Source organism: Pseudophryne corroboree, chromosome 3, assembly GCF_028390025.1.
Source record: "Pseudophryne corroboree isolate aPseCor3 chromosome 3, aPseCor3.hap2, whole genome shotgun sequence".
NCBI lineage: Eukaryota > Metazoa > Chordata > Amphibia > Anura > Myobatrachidae > Pseudophryne > Pseudophryne corroboree.
Genome location: NC_086446.1, coordinates 776,327,145 through 776,345,015, shown reverse-complemented (window position 1 = coordinate 776,345,015; position 17,871 = coordinate 776,327,145). Strand labels below are relative to the sequence as shown.

The 17,871-nt window shown below is 47.9% G+C and overlaps 1 protein-coding gene across 6 annotated transcripts in view; it reads right to left on the bottom strand.

Moving 5' to 3' along the window:
- Positions 1-1,778: 1,778 nt before the first annotated feature.
- Positions 1,779-17,871, bottom strand: part of ABLIM1 (actin binding LIM protein 1) — a 235,503-nt gene continuing 219,410 nt past the window's right edge. For all 6 annotated transcript variants that reach the window (XM_063962540.1, XM_063962538.1, XM_063962543.1 and 3 more), the window contains 5 exons: positions 6,568-6,628; positions 6,446-6,453; positions 4,643-4,717; positions 4,102-4,182; positions 1,779-3,352 (listed from right to left, as the gene is read on the bottom strand). In XM_063962540.1, coding sequence (XP_063818610.1) covers positions 3,239-3,352; positions 4,102-4,182; positions 4,643-4,717; positions 6,446-6,453; positions 6,568-6,628 — 339 coding nt within the window. In that variant the 3' untranslated portion in view covers positions 1,779-3,238. The remainder of the gene's footprint in view (positions 3,353-4,101; positions 4,183-4,642; positions 4,718-6,445; positions 6,454-6,567; positions 6,629-17,871) is intronic.

Genomic DNA, 17,871 nt, shown 5'->3' with positions numbered 1-17,871 from the left:
TCGCTTTGCAAGCGTGCGATCGCATGTGCAGCCGAGCGGTACAAAAAGGTTTTGTGCAGTTTCTGAGTAGCTCTGAACTTACTCAGCCGCTGCGATCACTTCAGCCTGTCCGGTCCCGGAATTGACGTCAGACACCCGCCCTGCAAATGCATGGACACACCTGCGTTTTTCTAACCACTCCTAGAAAAGGGTCAGTTGACACCCACAAACGCCCTCTTCCTGTCAATCTTCTTGCGATCGGCTGTGCGAATGGATTCTTCGTTAATTCCATCGCCCAGAACAGATCTGCTTTGTACCCGTACGACGCACCTGTGCATTGCGGTGCATACGCATGCGCAGTTTTGACCTGATCGCAGCGCTGCAATAAATAGCTAGCGTGCAATCAGGTCGGAATGACCCCCATAGAGAGAGGTGGGGGGGGGGGGGGGGGGGAGAGGAGAGAGAGAGACAGAGAAAGAGAGGGAGGGAATGAGCATGTGTGAGAGATAATCCCCACTGGTATAAAGAAGCCTGTGAGGGATTTGAGCTACGAGCAGTACAAAGGGGTCAGACGCAGAATCTGGCTAACATGAGGATTTATAAGGGTTGGACTTGCGATGAGGCTGAATCAGGTTTGGATATAGTGCACCAGGTAGAGGACTGGGACCAGTACCCACTGATAGTGACGTCGGCTACGGATAGGTGCAGTCCGGCCACAACTCTACATACAGCAGAATGGTGGTCATTCCGAGTTGATCGCTCACTAGCTGCTTTTAGCAGCATTGCACACGCTAGGCCGCCGCCCTCTGGGAGTGTATCTTAGCTTAGCAGAATAGCGAACGAAAGATTAGCAGAATTGCTACTAAATAATTCCCTGCAGTTTCTGAGTAGCTCCAGACTTACTCCTAGATTGCGATTAGCTCGGTCCGTTTAGTTCCTGGTTTGATGTCACAAACACGCCCTGCGTTCGGCCAGCCACTCCCCCATTTCTCCAGACACTCCCATGTTTTTCCCTGACACGCCTGCGTTTTTTAGCACACTCCCGGAAAACGCTCAGTTACCACCCAGAAACGCCCCTTTCCTGTCAATCACTCACCGATCAGCAGTGCGACTGAAAAGCGCCGCACAGACAACAGCAAAACGGCTAAGTTTTTAGTTAAATAACCAAGCGCATGCGCGCTGCGTACCATGCGCATTTAGCAACAAATTGCAGCACAGCGAAAATCGGCAACGAGCGAACAACTCGGAATGACCCCCAATATTCCCAGTGAGTTCAGTGCATGCAATCTGCGTCCAATTCTGTACCAGCCTCTGTGATTTCTTACGAGTGGAGGGATCTCATTTGGAAGGGGGTCACTGACAAGGGGCCTTTTGCTTTTCCTAAGTCACCAAGTGCTTCAGTTTTCGGGGACTCACAAACCAGTCCCCAATATTAAGAAGGTGCGCTATGGTGGACAGAGCTCAATGTTCTAGAGGCCCACTGACCAATCCCCTCTTTTCCTCTGTTATTCAAAAACCGCCCTGACCGCCGCGGCAGTCTCCCACGGGTGTACTTCTTCCCACCTTCCTGTGCGGCGACTCCACAGTGATTCTGTGTGGGGCAATAAGTGTGCTCCTTACCAGTCCAGGGTGCAAAGTCATGATGGACTGGAGGCATAGCGCGGCAGGTGGAGAGCATTACCTGTTCAGGTGGGGCATGGTTGATGTATTGATGTGACTTTCGGATATATACCATGACGTCACAGCCAATAGTATCGGATTGATATTTCACCCAACATACATTAACTCACACAAGAGAATTTTTCTTTTTTAATAATATTTTGCTTTAATGAAGGTTGTACAGTTATAAGTGAGGGACTCAATACTGACGGATCGCTCCCTACAGGAAAGCACCGATGCAGGATCAGGGTGCTCCTGCTAGAGGGACTGGGGTCACACGTACATGATCATACTGTCATCCTGTAATATACTTGATATGTGATATAAAGTTATATTATATATGGTTACTGATCAGAGAAAAGCAGCTCAGTGTTGCTATTGCTGTCCTGCCTCCCCCCCTGCTAGATCAGCTTTCCGGAGGCAGATTGTCCATGCGACTTGGGGGGGAGCGGACGCACGCACTAAAGGCAGTCTATGGAGTGAGAGAGAGAGAGAGAGAGAGAGAGAGAGAGAAGACTTATCCAAAAAAATTCCCATAATGCTCTAGCAGATAACTCGCCACCAAATGCCCCTCGCTACAAGATAATATATCCCAATGCTAAAGGCGGAAGCAGCCAACCAACATCCAACCGTGTCCAGCCGAGTGACTTCAACAAACCCGCCCTGGTATTCGGACCTAGACGCGTTTCAGGGCGACATTCCTGAAAACTGGTGCACAAAAAAAAAGGGATGTAACCCCCTAGCAACCAGAAGTTTGCTTTCAGTCTTTAAAAAGCAAAATTAGAACCTGATTGGTTGGTATGGCCAACAGTTCCCGGGACGCCGGTTTTCAGAGATTTCCCCGTAGACTCCGGTTATTACTAGCGGATAGCGCGTGGGAGTTAAAATGAACCGGGCTCAATGTCCGAGACTGGTGTACATATCAGACCTCCTATGACAAGCGGCCCAGACACCCAAAATGAGGAAAATAAAGCAATTTACCTATAAGAGATAGCAGCCGGAGTGCAGGAATCTCCTCTATCTATGTGACATCTTCCCTTACCTGACAGGGATGTGCAGTCAATAAAAACCCTTTAACATGTTTCAGAAAGGAAATAAGGTCCCTAAACTGGATTAGATAAATAGGAGAAGGAAGGGGGGGGGGGGGGGGGGGGGGTATTTGTCCGTGTTGTGATAATTCAGCTAAAACCACGTTCTGTCGTCATACAATTGTGCCCATTATCGGCACTATAACCAGTCGGCGATACCCGGCTTTGAATAAGCCTCAAAGTGAAACTCTCTCGCGCAAACACACAGAAAAACACACGGGCAACTTGCACACCCCTCCGTTATATTTTGGGATCCAATGGGCACAGAGTGAGCCTGAGTGGCAGTTGTAGGAGGCTCGCTGTTCACCGTCCCTTGGCACGCCTAGAGAGAAAGTGGCATAACTCAGCGCGGCCCTTTTCCACACCCCGCGCCTGTAACCCTAATCGCTAGCACCACCCCGCCAGGGGATACTTATAATCACACGGGGCGCTGTATTGGATTGCTTCCTTATAACGTTGCTGCAGCTGCTGATGATCCAAGCAGCTAATTGCCTAGGGTGGGGCACCGGGGCTCAGAACAGCCTGGCCCTCTTCTTCATGTCGTTGCGTCTCCATATCGGCAGCTTGTCAAACTCCTGTATCGTCATTTTAAAGATGTCTTGAAACGCTTCAGGCGCTAGGTGGCGCTGTGGAGAGAAAGGCAGAACACCTGCTCAGTCCTGATATAAGTAACCCATCAACAGACGGATTCAACTCTTTCTGGCTATGTCTAAAGCCTGGACCAAAAATTAGAGGTTAGGGGTCGATTTACTAAGCCTTGGAAAGTAATGAAGTAGAGAGAGAGATAAAGTATCAACCAACCAGCTCCTAGTTGTCATTTTTTAAACTCAGTCTGTAACATGGCAGTTAGGAGCTGATTGGCTGGTTTTTTTTATCTCTATCCAAGGCTTAGTAAATAGACCCCTCTCTCTCTATCCTGTTTCTCATTGACACACAGGTGGCAGAGTTACTGACGTTACCTGTTAATCACTTTTTCATGGCTAGTGGAGATGTTGTTGATAGCAAGACTTATGATTTTATATAATATACTTGATAAATGCTACCACAGTGTTTATTAGTTGCTATGGGCCACTTCCCCGCTGGACCATGTCTCCATTCTTTACACTACTTGACACATCAAACCCACAGTACATTAAATACAAAGAAAAAAAACAATTAAATTGAATTTAGTAGAGCAGCAAAAATGTGCCTGACTCCTCAGGGGTTGGCCTGGGCAGGGGGCGGGGTACAGGGGAGGAGGAGCCAGAGTTGTCCTGAACGTTAACTTCTTAGTGCCTAGACTCCTCCAGCACCAGCTATACCCCATGGTATCTCCAGTGTCCCCCATGGCTGAAACAGAAACATTATACAGGATAATAGCGGACACAGATGTTACCTCCAATCTAGTTCTATCCACGTCTCTGAGAATCTTGTTGCGAGCTCTGTTAGTTACCATCAGCATCTCATAGGGATAAATCTATGACAAACCAAGGAGAGATGTTACCGGGATGTGTAGTGACGTCGCAAAAACCCTCTTGTATAGACAGGTAGAAAGAAGGTTGATAGGTGTGTCTCAGTTCTGGGGTGCAATGCTACTCCTAGCCTCAAGAGGGCGGCGAGAGCGGACAGAGGAGCAGCCACCCCCCCATTGCAGGTCTCTCCACAGTATTAGGGGCAAATTCGGAAAAATTTTTATTACTGTAAATCTGGCTTCTAGGCCAAAAGCACGGCCACAGTGTAAACCCAGGGCACGTTATGGATCCTGCTTTCCCTGTCAGGAACCCTCCCAGCATTTAGCATTACCCAAAGAACCCAAGAAAGGCAAGGCCCCTTCACCATGATAGAGGAGGGAGAGCCGTACACCCCACTCAGTGTAGTCCCCGCCAGGTGTGTCAGCGCCATCTCTCGTCACATGTAACCCATAGGAGGACACTTGCCTTAGGCTCCAACATGTTAGGCATAGACACGCCCCTATCCATTCTCATGGCTGGAACATGCCCATCTGGTAGTGACTATGTGGAAAAACATTTAGAGAAGCACTAGTTACACAGAAAGCAGGGAGGGATCACTGCGCTTCCTACACACTAGTTACAGGGTTAGACATGCAATTATCTGCAAGAGTAAGGACGAGCCTCAGACAGGTCTAAGCATATTAAGCCAGAAGAGATGGTGCGTTATTATGCGGCAGGGAGAAGACATTACATTGTCATATGGCAGGAAGCAGGGTAGGCACTAAATACCTCCAGTCCTCCATATCACAGAGCCCCCATCAACAGATGACGGGCCCAGAAATGGAGACCTGCTGTAGCATCTTACTCTATTGCCCTCTGACACAGGCTGCTCCCTATACTGCCACATAGTGGAGAAACAGGTGCACTGCATCTGATTGACCGGTATGGCCCGATCTGTTTCTGGTGCATAGCCTTGCTGGTATGGCCAATGAAGTGGATATATGCTCTCTTCCCGGTACTGTTCCCAAGATCTCTCTGCGGCTCATGGAAGTGTATGATCTGGTATAGGTAATGAGTCTCCTTAACCGTGAAAGCCGCCCATGCGTCAGATTTCAATGATGCGCCATAGAGTATTGCTGAATACACAGTACAATGCACTGGGCAGTAACTTCTGCTGGCTTTATTGCACTGCCGAGCAATGTTACAGTGCAATGCAATGCTGAAGAGCACAGAGCAATGTTACAGTGCAATGCAATTCTGAAGATCACAGAGCAATGTTACAGTGCAATGCAATGCTGAAGATCACAGAGCAATGTTACAGTGCAATGCAATGCTGAAGAGCACAGAGTAATGTTACAGTGCAATGCAATTCTGAAGATCACAGAGCAATGTTACAGTGCAATGCAATGCTGAAGAGCACAGAGCAATGTTACAGTGCAATGCAATGCTGAAGAGCACAGAGCAATGTTACAGTGCAATGCAATGCTAGGGAGCACAGTCCAAAGCTGTGCAAACTCGGGCTGCAATGCATTCCCACATAACGACAGTGCACCGCTGTGTAATATCACACCCCAATGCACCGCTGAGTAACCTCACATTGCTGTATATTATGGGCTGATGTGGCAGCACAAGGCTTACATTGGTATGTATATATATATATATATATATATATATATATATATATAACAGCAACAAACAGTGTTTAACTGTAATATACTAAAGTGTGACAATGATTACGCCATTTCACTAGGTGATTCCATCCATGCAGTGATCTACATTTGTGACCAGAATGTATGTTTATATATGTATAGGTACATATAGCATGATATAATGCTCCATTCCACATTAACTTCAACACTATTGCATGCTTGCTGTAAGCTATTAAATATATATATTACACACACAAATATAATACAGATATCTGCCTTTTACACTATAAAGACGTACATAGGAGACATACTTCACAATTGTAATTTTATTTTAGGATAATTGTTCCCCCCTTTTGAGCTATAACAGTTGTAAAAATATAAATTTTCTCGATTAATATTTTTAAAAGGTGGCGGTACAGAAGATGGGACGTGTCATGCAGACAGAGAGAGACCAAACATATAACCTCTAGTTTACGAACACAGTGGAACAAATAGGAATTTGATCAGTTTAAATGAAACTGCAATTCCATGAAACACCACAAGTGGGCAGACTGGAGCAGTGAACATCAAGTATACACTGTATAAAGATACTGACCCTAATAGATAAAATGCAGTCACTAATAGACAGAGGGACACCTACCTGGTAATCTGAAAGGGGGAAAAAAAAGAGAGGATGTAAAAATTACATGTCTGCTCATTACATTTAATAATTTTTTAAAATAATTTTTATTTAATCATATTCAAAAAAGCAAAAACACAAACCTCGAATTCCACCGCTGATATCGCCATAGCTATCATACTGCGCAAAATCCGTCGACACCGGCTGTACGGGGGAAAACAACGAAGACAGTGAAAACGGTGCAAAAATTCCAGCTGCGCAGTTCATTCTCTCTCTACTATAGTGGATTATAATGGAAAGGAATTTCTTTTTTACTTAAAAAAAACACTCTTTTTTGGTCAATAATACTAAACTAATAATGAGATGATTTTACCCCCCCAAAAAAAAACTTGTATTCACTTTCCTGGTAGCTTATGTAAAACAAATTCCAACCTATCCGCCTCTCAGCAGCAGGACGGGTTAATCCCCTTGCTGGGACGTTGTTCCAGTACAGTAAAAAACTGTCTGCTTGCCATGTTCTGTTGTAGAGAGAAGCTCAGACAATTACCAATTCAATTCAAAGTGAACTGATAAATGTCAGCTGAAATCTCCAGCTCACAAGTAGATAGGCTAGAGGAAACGCTAATATATGTTTGTTTCACTTTTAATCAGTATCTGCATTGTAAATAGGCCTTCCCTTTGTATCATGTCTGCTATTATAACATTTCTATGATAGATATTGCCACATACTGTATTTGGTGGGTAGATGCCTAAGGTTCTGCATGGGCTGTAATAAATAATAATACACAATAAAAGGCCAGATCTGTAAGGAGGGAATGTTGGGGTGAGGACCAAGCAGGAGCTATGTGGCTAAGCCTCTGCCAGAGACAGGATTACTTTATTATTATTCTTTACATTACCTCTGCCAATAAATATAATCAGGAACACAATGTTATGTTTCTTTTACTGCCCACTCATTTTCCAATAGAATTGGAGGGGCCTGAATTCAGTATTTAGGTATTAAGAGATATCAACTCAAATAAAAATAAGGTGTATGTTCCGTTTCATGTACAGGTATAGTATGTGTGACGTCACAGCATCACCTAGCCTGACATCACTGCTCTGTGCTGCTGAGGACCCTGCTGCTTCCACTATACAAATGTGTCCTTTTACACTGTGGCACAAGACAAATAGGCCTTCTTGGCACACCAGGTCCCGTGCGAGTCGGCCACGCCGAGTTTCATTTTAATGAAAATGGCCATCTTATTTGTATAATTAAAACAACTAGGAGCTATATACTATGTGCTGCTAGAGACCCTGCTTCTTTTATTATATAACTCTCAGTCTGTGGCTTCCTGCTGCTTCCATTCTCTCCTCACATCATGTCACTGCCCCTGTCACATGCAGCCCTGTCCTCACTGACACATCACTCATCTCCTGATATACTCTGTGCTGCTGGAGACCCTGCTCCTTCCACTATATAACGCTCAGTCTGTGACTTCCTGCTGCCTCTATTCCCCTCCTCACATCATGTCACTGCCCCTGTCACATGCAGCCCTGTCCTCACTGACACATCACTCATCTCCTGATATACTCTGTGCTGCTGGGGGCACCCTGCTCTGCTAACTATATAACTCTCAGTCTGTGGTTTCCTGCTGCCTCCATTCCCCTCCACACATCATGTCACTGCCCGTCACATGCAGCCCTGTCCTGACTGACACATCACTCATCTCCTGGTATACTCTGTGCTGCTGGGGACCCTGCTCCTCCCACTATATAACTCTCAGTCTGTGACTTCCTGCTGCCTCCATTCTTCTCACATCATAGCACTGCCCCTGTCACCTGCAGCCCTGTCCTTACTGACACATCACTCCTCTCCTGATATACTCTGTGCTGCTGGGGACCCTGCTCCTCCCACTATATAACTCTCAAGTCTGTGACTTCCTGCTGCCTCCATTCCCCTCCTCACATCATGTCACTGCCCCTGTCACATGCAGCCTTGTCCTCACTGACACATCACCCCTCTCCTGATATACTCTGTGCTGCTGGGTACCCTAATCCTCCCACTATATAACTCTCAGTCTGTGACTTCCTGCTGCCTCCATTCCCCTCCTCACATCATGTCACTGCCCCTGTCACATGCAGCCCTGTCCTTACTGACACATCACTCCTCTCCTGATATACTCTGTGCTGCTGGGAACCCTGCTCCTTCCACTATATAACTCTCAGTCTGTGGCTTCCTGCTGCCTCCATTCACCTCCTCACATCATGTCACTGCCCCTGTCACATACAGCTCTGTTCTCACTGACACATCACTCATCTCCTGATATACTCTGTGCTGCTGGGGACCCTGCTTCTCCCACTATATAACTCTCACTCTGTGACTTCCTGCTGCCTCCATTCCCCTCCTCACACCATGTCACTACCCCTGTCACATGCAGCCCTGTCCTCACTGACACATCCCTCATCTCCTGATATACTCTGTGCTGCTGGGGGTCCTGCTCCTCCCACTATATAACTCTCAGTCTGTGACTTCCTGCTGCCTCCATTCTTCTCACATCATGTCACTGCCCATGTCACCTGCAGCCCTGTCCTTACTGACACATCACTCATCTCCTAATATACTCTGTGCTGCTCAGGGCCCTGCTCCTCCCACTATATAACTCTCAGTCTGTGGCTTCCTGCAGCCTCCATTCCCCTCCTCACATCATGTCACTGCCCCTGTCACATGCAGCCCTGTCCTCACTGACACATCACTCATATCCTGATATACTCTGTGCTGCTGGGGGTCCTGCTCCTCCCACTATATAACTCTCAGTCTGTGACTTCCTGCTGCCTCCATTCCCCTCCTCGCATCATGTCACTGCCCCTGTCACATGCAGCCCTGTCCTCACTGACACATCACTCCTCTCCTGATATATTCTGTGCTGCTGGGGACCCTGCTCCTTCCACTATATAACTCTCACTCTGTGGCTTCCTGCTGCCTCCATTCCCCTCCTCACATCATGTCACTGCCCCTGTCACCTGCAGCCCTGTCCTCACTGACACATCACTCATCTCCTGATATACTCTGCTGCAGGGGACCCTGCTCCTTCCACTATATAACTCTCACTCTGTGGCTTCCTGCTGCCTCCATCCCCTCCTCACATCATGTCACTGCCCCTGTCACATGCAGCCCCGTCCTCGCTGACACATCACTCATCTCCTGATATACTCTGTGCTGCTGGGACCCTGCTCCTCCCACTATATAACTCTCAGTCTGTGGCTTCCTGCTGCCTCCATTCCCCTCCTCACATCATGTCACTGCCCCTGTCACATGCAGCCCTGTCCTCACTGACACATCCCTCATCTCCTGATATACTCTGTGCTGCTGGAGACCCTGCTCTTCCCACTATACAACTCTCAGTCTGTGGCTTCCTGCTGCCTCCATTCCCCTCCTCACATCATGTCACTGCCCCTGTAACATGCAGTCCTGTCCTCACTGACACATCACTCATCTCCTGATATACTCTGTGCTGCTGGGGACCCTGCTCCTTCCACTATATAACTCTCAGTCTGTGGCTTCCTGCTGCCTCCATTCCCCTCCTCACATCATGTCACTGCCCCTGTCACATGCAGCCCTGTCCTCACTGACATATCACTCATCTCCTGATATACTCTGTGCTGCTGGGGACCCTGCTCCTCCCACTATATAACTCTCAGTCTGTGGCTTCCTGCTGCCTCCATTCCCCTCCTCACATCTTGTCACTGCCCCTGTCACATGCAGCCCTGTCCTCACTGACATATCACTCATCTCCTGATATACTCTGTGCTGCTGGGGATCCTGCTCCTCCCACTATATAACTCTCAGTCTGTGGCTTCCTGCTGCCTCCATTCCCCTCCTCACATCATGTCACCGCCCCTTTGTGCTTCTGTGTGCTGTGTGCAGGAGAGTTCCATCAGTGGTAGCTGTGATATCGTGCTGCAGGGAGTTTCCCTGCTGGCTTCCCCAGGGGGATGGATCCTCCTGGGGGAGAGAGCTCCCTGAGTGCAGGCCATGGCTCGGGCCCTAAACCAACAGCCAGACTAAAGACTTCCGGTGCCCTGACAGATTGTGCGGCTGGCCAGTCGGGGACATCCAGAAGAGGCAGCAGTGGCAGTGCTAATGGTGCGGATTCAGTGAGGCAACTGGAGTCGCAGTCAGTTCCCCATAACATACCGGAGGGTGCTGCTCTCCTGTGTGAGGAAACACAGGATCGAGCGGTGGTGGCTGCTACCAGCCCTGTCGGTGTGGCTCTAGTGAAGGAACTAGAGCCTTCAAATCCTCCCAAACTGTCCGAGGGTGCTCCCCCATGTGCTGTAACATGGGGTGGAGTGGCAGCAGCCGCTGTCTGCCCTATGGACAGTGAAGTAGTGGGGGAGGGGATGAAGCCCTTTGATGCCAAAGAGAATGTGCCTAAGTCTCCTGGAAGTACTGATGATGAGGAAGAGACTTTTGACAGCCTCAGTGTGGAGGAGCTTCAGAAAGAATCAAAAAGAATAAGTGCAAGAATCGCTGATAAGAAAAAGAGAAGATACTCTTGCTTTAAATGGGAAAGACCTGTGCTGAGAGAAGCCATCAAGTCACTTTCTAAAGACCTGGATAAGGTAAAAAGCAAGCTGCATCAAAAGCGGCAAGAGAGAAAAGACAAAGAAATGGCAGCACAAGCAGCAGTGCAAGAGTTACCTGATCAAGCAGCAGTGCAAGAGTTACCTGATCAAGCAGCAGTGCATGAGTTACCTGATCAAGCTGCAGCTCAGGTGTTGCAAGTGTCTATGCAGATGAGCTCTCAGGAAGCAGAAGGGTGTGGTGTCCAGAGCATGATCACCGAGGCTCCAGTGAGGACAGAAAGCAGTGCACACCCCGGCCTACTGACTGATCTGGAGACTGACAGTGGTGTGCAGGAGAATGCAGGTGTACCAGTCCATGCGGGATCAGAGGTGCCTACCACATCAGCAGCAGCTCAGCTTGGTCCTGCTCCCCCAGCAGTGGGGCCTCCTTCTGTAGTGATGGCTGCCATGGATGAGCTTGAGGAAGAGGAAAAGCGCACAGACTTCCAATTGCGCATGGAGGTAATTAAAGCAGAACTAATGTTGGCCACAAATGCAGAGAAAATAAAGTTAAAGGTTGGTGTACAAAGTAAATCGGCAAATGTCAGTAATGTGCCAGTGACTGGGGAGGCTCTGGGGGTTAATGCTGGTGGGGACACTGTGCAATCTTGCAGTACAGCACAGGGTATGCCAGCACTAGATAAAAGTACTCTATCAGAAGGTGGTAAAGACATTATTCAGTCTGTATATGGACAGATGGCTGCCCCAGCCAGGGTCAAGGCTGCTGCTGAATTGATTAGCCAGGAACAAAAGAGGCGCGAAGGGTTAAGCAATATAAATGTGGTTAATGCAAATGCTATTGGAAATGTGAATGAACAGCCTGTTCCCGGTACAATGTCTTATGCTAACGTGGCTGCAAGGCCAAATGTTATTAATAATGTGTCACCTGTAATGGTCGGGCCTGGTTGTTATGATTCCCGTACTCCAGACCAGAGGAGATCTTTATGGCAGAGGTCTGAGTACTGGAAGGATATGCTGGTACGGGAGCAGGAAAGCCTAGTAACCCCTGGCGCCCTAACTCCGTTGTCTCGCCCGTGTTATCAGAAATCCCCTGCGAGACTATGGTTGCTAGAGCCCATGGCAGCCGCGTTCGAAGGGCGGATTATGTCTGCCCAACCCCGATGCCCCCTCAGGTCTTAATGGGAGACAAAGGGAAATCCGAGACAGGGTGATAACAAGGGGCCCTCTGACTAAGCAACCAGGCCAGGGGTTACAAGCTATCTAACTTAAACCAAAAGTATGTGCGGACAAACCGCCAGGGAAAAGGACAACCAAAGATCCACTGATCCGTTACTCCTATCCAGCACCGCTGGATACCAGAGTGGATTTGTGGGAGCGGAATCCTCCGCAAAAGCTCCAGAACACAATAAACTAAATAATAAATAGTAAGCGGTCAAGCCGCAACACACGGCTACGCCGCGACTCACGAACACCACAGGATGTTAAAGGTGCTCGGTCGGACTCCAGGAATAGATGACAAATTCCGAGTACTGGATCACTGAGGACAGGAACAACCGGGTTGAGCAGGACTGGAAACTCTCTGTAACTGACACAGCAAACAGGAAGCTATCACCGGCGTCTGTGAGAAGTCCTGAGAGTGCTTAAATTTGGGAGCCCTCCAATCATGATCCAGACAAGGTAATCACATAATGATGCCGTGCAGCTGCATGCTGCACGGCCAGAATACACAAGCACTGATTAATTAAGACTCGGCAACGGGGAACGCGGTCTGACCGTGGCGTCCCCGTTGCTAGGGTCTGAGCGGCTCCGTGCGCCCGGCGTCTAGCGTTGCTAGGGAGCCGGTGGCTGTCTGCCTGTGGCGTCCCTAGTTGCTAGGCGCCGGGCCGCACTGACGGGCGGACCCTCGGCGCCTAACAGTACCCCCCCCCTTGAGGAGGGGTCAAGGAACCCCTAAGGCCAGGTTTCTGAGGAAATTCTCGAAAAAATGCCCTTTTGAGCCTCGGGGCATGGAGATCCTCATCCAGGACCCAAGACCTTTCTTCTGGACCATAACCTCTCCAATGTACCAAAAAATAAAGCCGACCCCGGGACAACTTGGAATCGAGAACCTTTTCCACTAAGAACTCCTGCTGACCCTGTACATCTACTGGTGATTTCCCCTGAGAGATCTTGCGAGGAAATCTACTGGACGAAACATATGGTTTTAACAAGGAGCAATGGAAGGTATTTCCGATCCGTAAAGTTTTTGGTAAACGTAACCGGAAAGCCACTGGATTGACTTTTTTGATAATATGAAATGGTCCAATAAATTTAGGACCCAATCTGGCTGAGGTTTGTCGAAGTTTAATGTTGCGAGTCGACAACCATACCCTATCTCCAACTTTAAAAGTGCACGGCCGCCGGAGCCTGTCAGAAATTTTTTTCTCCCGAAATGCCGCTTTTCTGAGAGCCAGGTGCACTTTTCTCCAAATGAGTTTGAGATGAGAGGTCAAGGTCAGTGAGGAGACAGAAGAATGTTGAAAAAAGGAATTAGCTCTGGGGTGAAAACCAAAAACTGTAAAAAATGGAGATACATTGGTGGAGGAATGACAGGCATTGTTGTAAGCAAACTCTGCAAACGGAAGAAACTCAGACCAGTCATTTTGGAGTTTGGCCGAGTACAAACGCAAATATTGTTTTAATGATTGATTAACTCGCTCAGTCTGCCCGTTGGATTGGGGATGGTAGCCAGACGTTAAAGATAATTTCATCTTTAATGAGGCACAAAAAGACTTCCAAAATTGTGCAATGAATTGCGGACCCCGATCAGAAACAATATCAGTGGGTAACCCATGGAGTCTGAAAACATGGCGGAGGAACAAGACTGCCAATCCCTGGGCAGATGGCAATCGGGGAAGAGCAATGAAATGGGCCATTTTGCTAAAACGGTCCACTACCACCCATATGACTTGGCATCCGGCTGACAGAGGGAGGTCCACCACAAAATCCATGGAAATATGAGACCATGGCCTAAGAGGAACATTCAAGGGCATAAGTTGACCGATAGGCAAGGAACGGGGAACCTTATGCTGTGCACAGACCTGACAAGAAAAAACAAACTCCTTAATGTCTTTGGAAAGACCAGGCCACCATACCGAGCGGGAAACTAATTCAAAAGTTTTAGCGATCCCCGGATGCCCGGCAACCTTGCTATCATGAAACTCCGTCAAAACCGTTGCTCTCAAAAACTCGGGGACAAAAAGACGACCAGCAGGAGTATTTCCAGGAGCTTGATGTTGAAGCTGCTTTAACTGGGTAAATAAATCTTGTGTGAGACCTGCCCGAATGACTGAAGACGGAAGTATGGGAGTAACAGGACTGTTGTCTTGAACTGGAAGAAAACTGCGTGACAGGGCATCTGCCTTGGTATTCTTGGAACCTGGCCTGAAGGTGATAATGAACTTGAAACGAGTAAAAAATAAAGCCCAACGAGCTTGCCGGGCATTCAGCCGTTTAGCTGATTCAATGTATTGAAGATTTTTGTGATCAGTCAAAACTGAAATGGTATGAGTGGCTCCTTCAAGCCAATGCCTCCACTCCTCAAAAGCCCATTTAATAGCCAGTAATTCCCGGTTACCAACATCGTAGTTGGATTCAGCAGATGAGAATTTCCTGGACATGAAGGCACAAGGATGTAATTCCAGGGAATCCGGATCCTTCTGAGATAGGATAGCCCCTACTCCAACCTCCGAGGCATCAACCTCAACAATGAAAGGCAATTCTGGGTTGGGATGTCTGAGGACCGGGGCTGAGACAAAGGCTTGTTTCAAGGCCTGAAAAGATAACTCCGCTTCACGTGACCAGTTGGTAGGATCTGCTCCCTTTTTAGTCAGTGCCACAATGGGAGCAACTAGGTCAGAGAAAGAGTGAATAAATCTTCTATAGTAATTCGCAAACCCTAAAAAGCGCTGAATTGCTTTTAAATTGGTGGGTTGCGCCCAACTAAGGATGGCTTGGAGCTTCTTTGGTTCCATACAGAATCCCCGAGGGGAAATAATGTACCCTAAAAAGGATACCTCCGTGACATGAAATTCACACTTCTCCAGCTTGGCATATAGGTGGTTTTCACGTAATTTTTTTAGAACCTGACGCACCTGGGTAACATGTTGTTCAATAGAGTCAGAATATATCAAAATATCGTCTAAGTAGACTACAACGAATCTTCCAAGAAATTCACGGAGCACATCGTTAATGAGATCCTGGAAAACTGCCGGAGCGTTGGACAGGCCGAATGGCATAACCAGATACTCATAGTGGCCTGATTGAGTACTGAAAGCCGTTTTCCACTCATCCCCTGACTTGATTCTGATGAGGTTATATGCTCCTCTCAGGTCAATCTTAGAAAAAATCACAGCCGAACGTAGCTGATCAAAGAGGACAGAAATCAGCGGCAAAGGGTAAGTATTCTTTACTGAGATTTTATTCAAGGCTCTAAAGTCAATGCAAGGTCTGAGTGATCCATCCTTCTTCTCCACGAAGAAGAAGCCTGCACTTAAAGGGGATTTAGATGGCCTGATAAATCCTTTCCCTAGGCTTTCTTTAACATACTCATTCATGGCCACAGTTTCAGGTCCGGACAATGCATATAACCTTCCCTTAGGCAAAGTGGCACCAGGAATTAACTCGATAGCACAATCATAAGGCCTATGGGGAGGCAGAATATCCGCATTGCCCTTGGAAAATACATCAACAAAATCCTGGTATTCCACAGGAATGGGTGCGGGAATGACAGCAGCTATTCTGATGGGAAGCGTAATACATTCCTTATTACAGATGGTACCCCATTGTAAGATCTCCCCCGACTGCCAATCAATGATGGGATTATGAAAGGCCAGCCAAGGGTGACCCAGAACCACAGGAACTGCTGGGCAATGGGTAAGGAAAAACTCAATCTTTTCAGAATGCAGAGCTCCTACCGAAAGTAGAACAGGAGGTGTACAGAGAGAAATAACCCCATTGGACAAGGGACTCCCATCTAAACCATGCATGGTGATACACCTACCCAAGGCTAACTGAGGAATACCTAAGGCCTTAGCCCATGTTAAATCCATAAAGTTCCCTGCAGCTCCACTGTCCACAAAAGCCGAGACCGAGGAACAGAGGCTGCCAAAGGAAACCTTAGCTGGAACCAACAGTGAATTATTTGAGGAGATAAGCTGCAGACCAAAGTGAACCCCCTCACAACTCACTTGGTCGAGGCGTTTCCCGACTTGTTCGGACAACTACGGGCAAAATGTCCCTTACCCCCACAGTATAAACAAAGACCAGAATTTTGCCTTCTGGTTCTTTCTTCAGGAGACAGTTTGGAGAGGCCTATCTGCATGGGCTCCTCTATGTCCACAGGAATGGAAAAAACACAAGGAGAAGACCCGACAGATGCTCCTTTTTCAGCCCTCCGCTCTCTGAGACGACGATCAATCTTAATAGAGAGCTCCATGAGTTTATCGAGAGTCTCAGGAGCGGGATACTGAAGGAGACTGTCTTTTATAGACTCGGATAAGCCGAGGCGAAACTGACTGCGCAGGGCTGGGTCATTCCATCCACAGTCGTTCGACCAACGGCGAAACTCCGTACAATAAATCTCTGCGGGATTCCTACCCTGTCTGAGAGCACGCAACTGACTCTCGGCGGATGCCTCTCTATCAGGGTCGTCATACAATAGCCCTAAAGACCCCAGAAAGGCGTCTACAGACAATAAAGCCGGATCGTCTGTCTTTAAGCCAAAAGCCCAGGTCTGAGGATCCCCCTGTAGCAAAGAAATAATAATTCCTACCCGCTGAGATTCCGTACCTGAGGAGACTGGTCTTAAACGAAAATACAGTTTACAAGACTCTTTAAAATTAAAAAACTGCTTTCTATCCCCAGAAAAACGGTCAGGCAGATGCATTTTTGGTTCAGGAATGACCCTCGGGGAAGTCCGTAACAGATCTTCCTGTGACCTCACCCGAAGGGACAGATCTTGAACCATCTGAGTAAGCTCTTGAATCTGGCTAACTAAAAGCTGGCCAGGATTTGGCCCAACACCGGAGGGATTCATGAGGCTGACAAATCTCCCAACAGAATAAGGGAAAAAAATTAACTCATGTTTAATTTTAAATTTTAGTTGGGCCGGTGATAATGTTATGATTCCCGTACTCCAGACCAGAGGAGATCTTTATGGCAGAGGTCTGAGTACTGGAAGGATATGCTGGTACGGGAGCAGGAAAGCCTAGTAACCCCTGGCGCCCTAACTCCGTTGTCTCGCCCGTGTTATCAGAAATCCCCTGCGAGACTATGGTTGCTTGAGCCCATGGCAGCCGCGTTCGAAGGGCGGATTATGTCTGCCCAACCCCGATGCCCCCTCAGGTCTTAATGGGAGACAAAGGGAAATCCGAGACAGGGTGATAACAAGGGGCCCTCTGACTAAGCAACCAGGCCAGGGGTTACAAGCTATCTAACTTAAACCAAAAGTATGTGCGGACAAACCGCCAGGGAAAAGGACAACCAAAGATCCACTGATCCGTTACTCCTATCCAGCACCGCTGGATACCAGAGTGGATTTGTGGGAGCGGAATCCTCCGCAAAAGCTCCATAACACAATAAACTAAATAATAAACAGTAAGCGGTCAAGCCGCAACACACGGCTACGCCGCGACTCACGAACACCACAGGATGTTAAAGGTGCTCGGTCGGACTCCAGGAATAGATGACAAATTCCGAGTACTGGATCACTGAGGACAGGAACAACCGGGTTGAGCAGGACTGGAAACTCTCTGTAACTGACACAGCAAACAGGAAGCTATCACCGGCGTCTGTGAGAAGTCCTGAGAGTGCTTAAATTTGGGAGCCCTCCAATCATG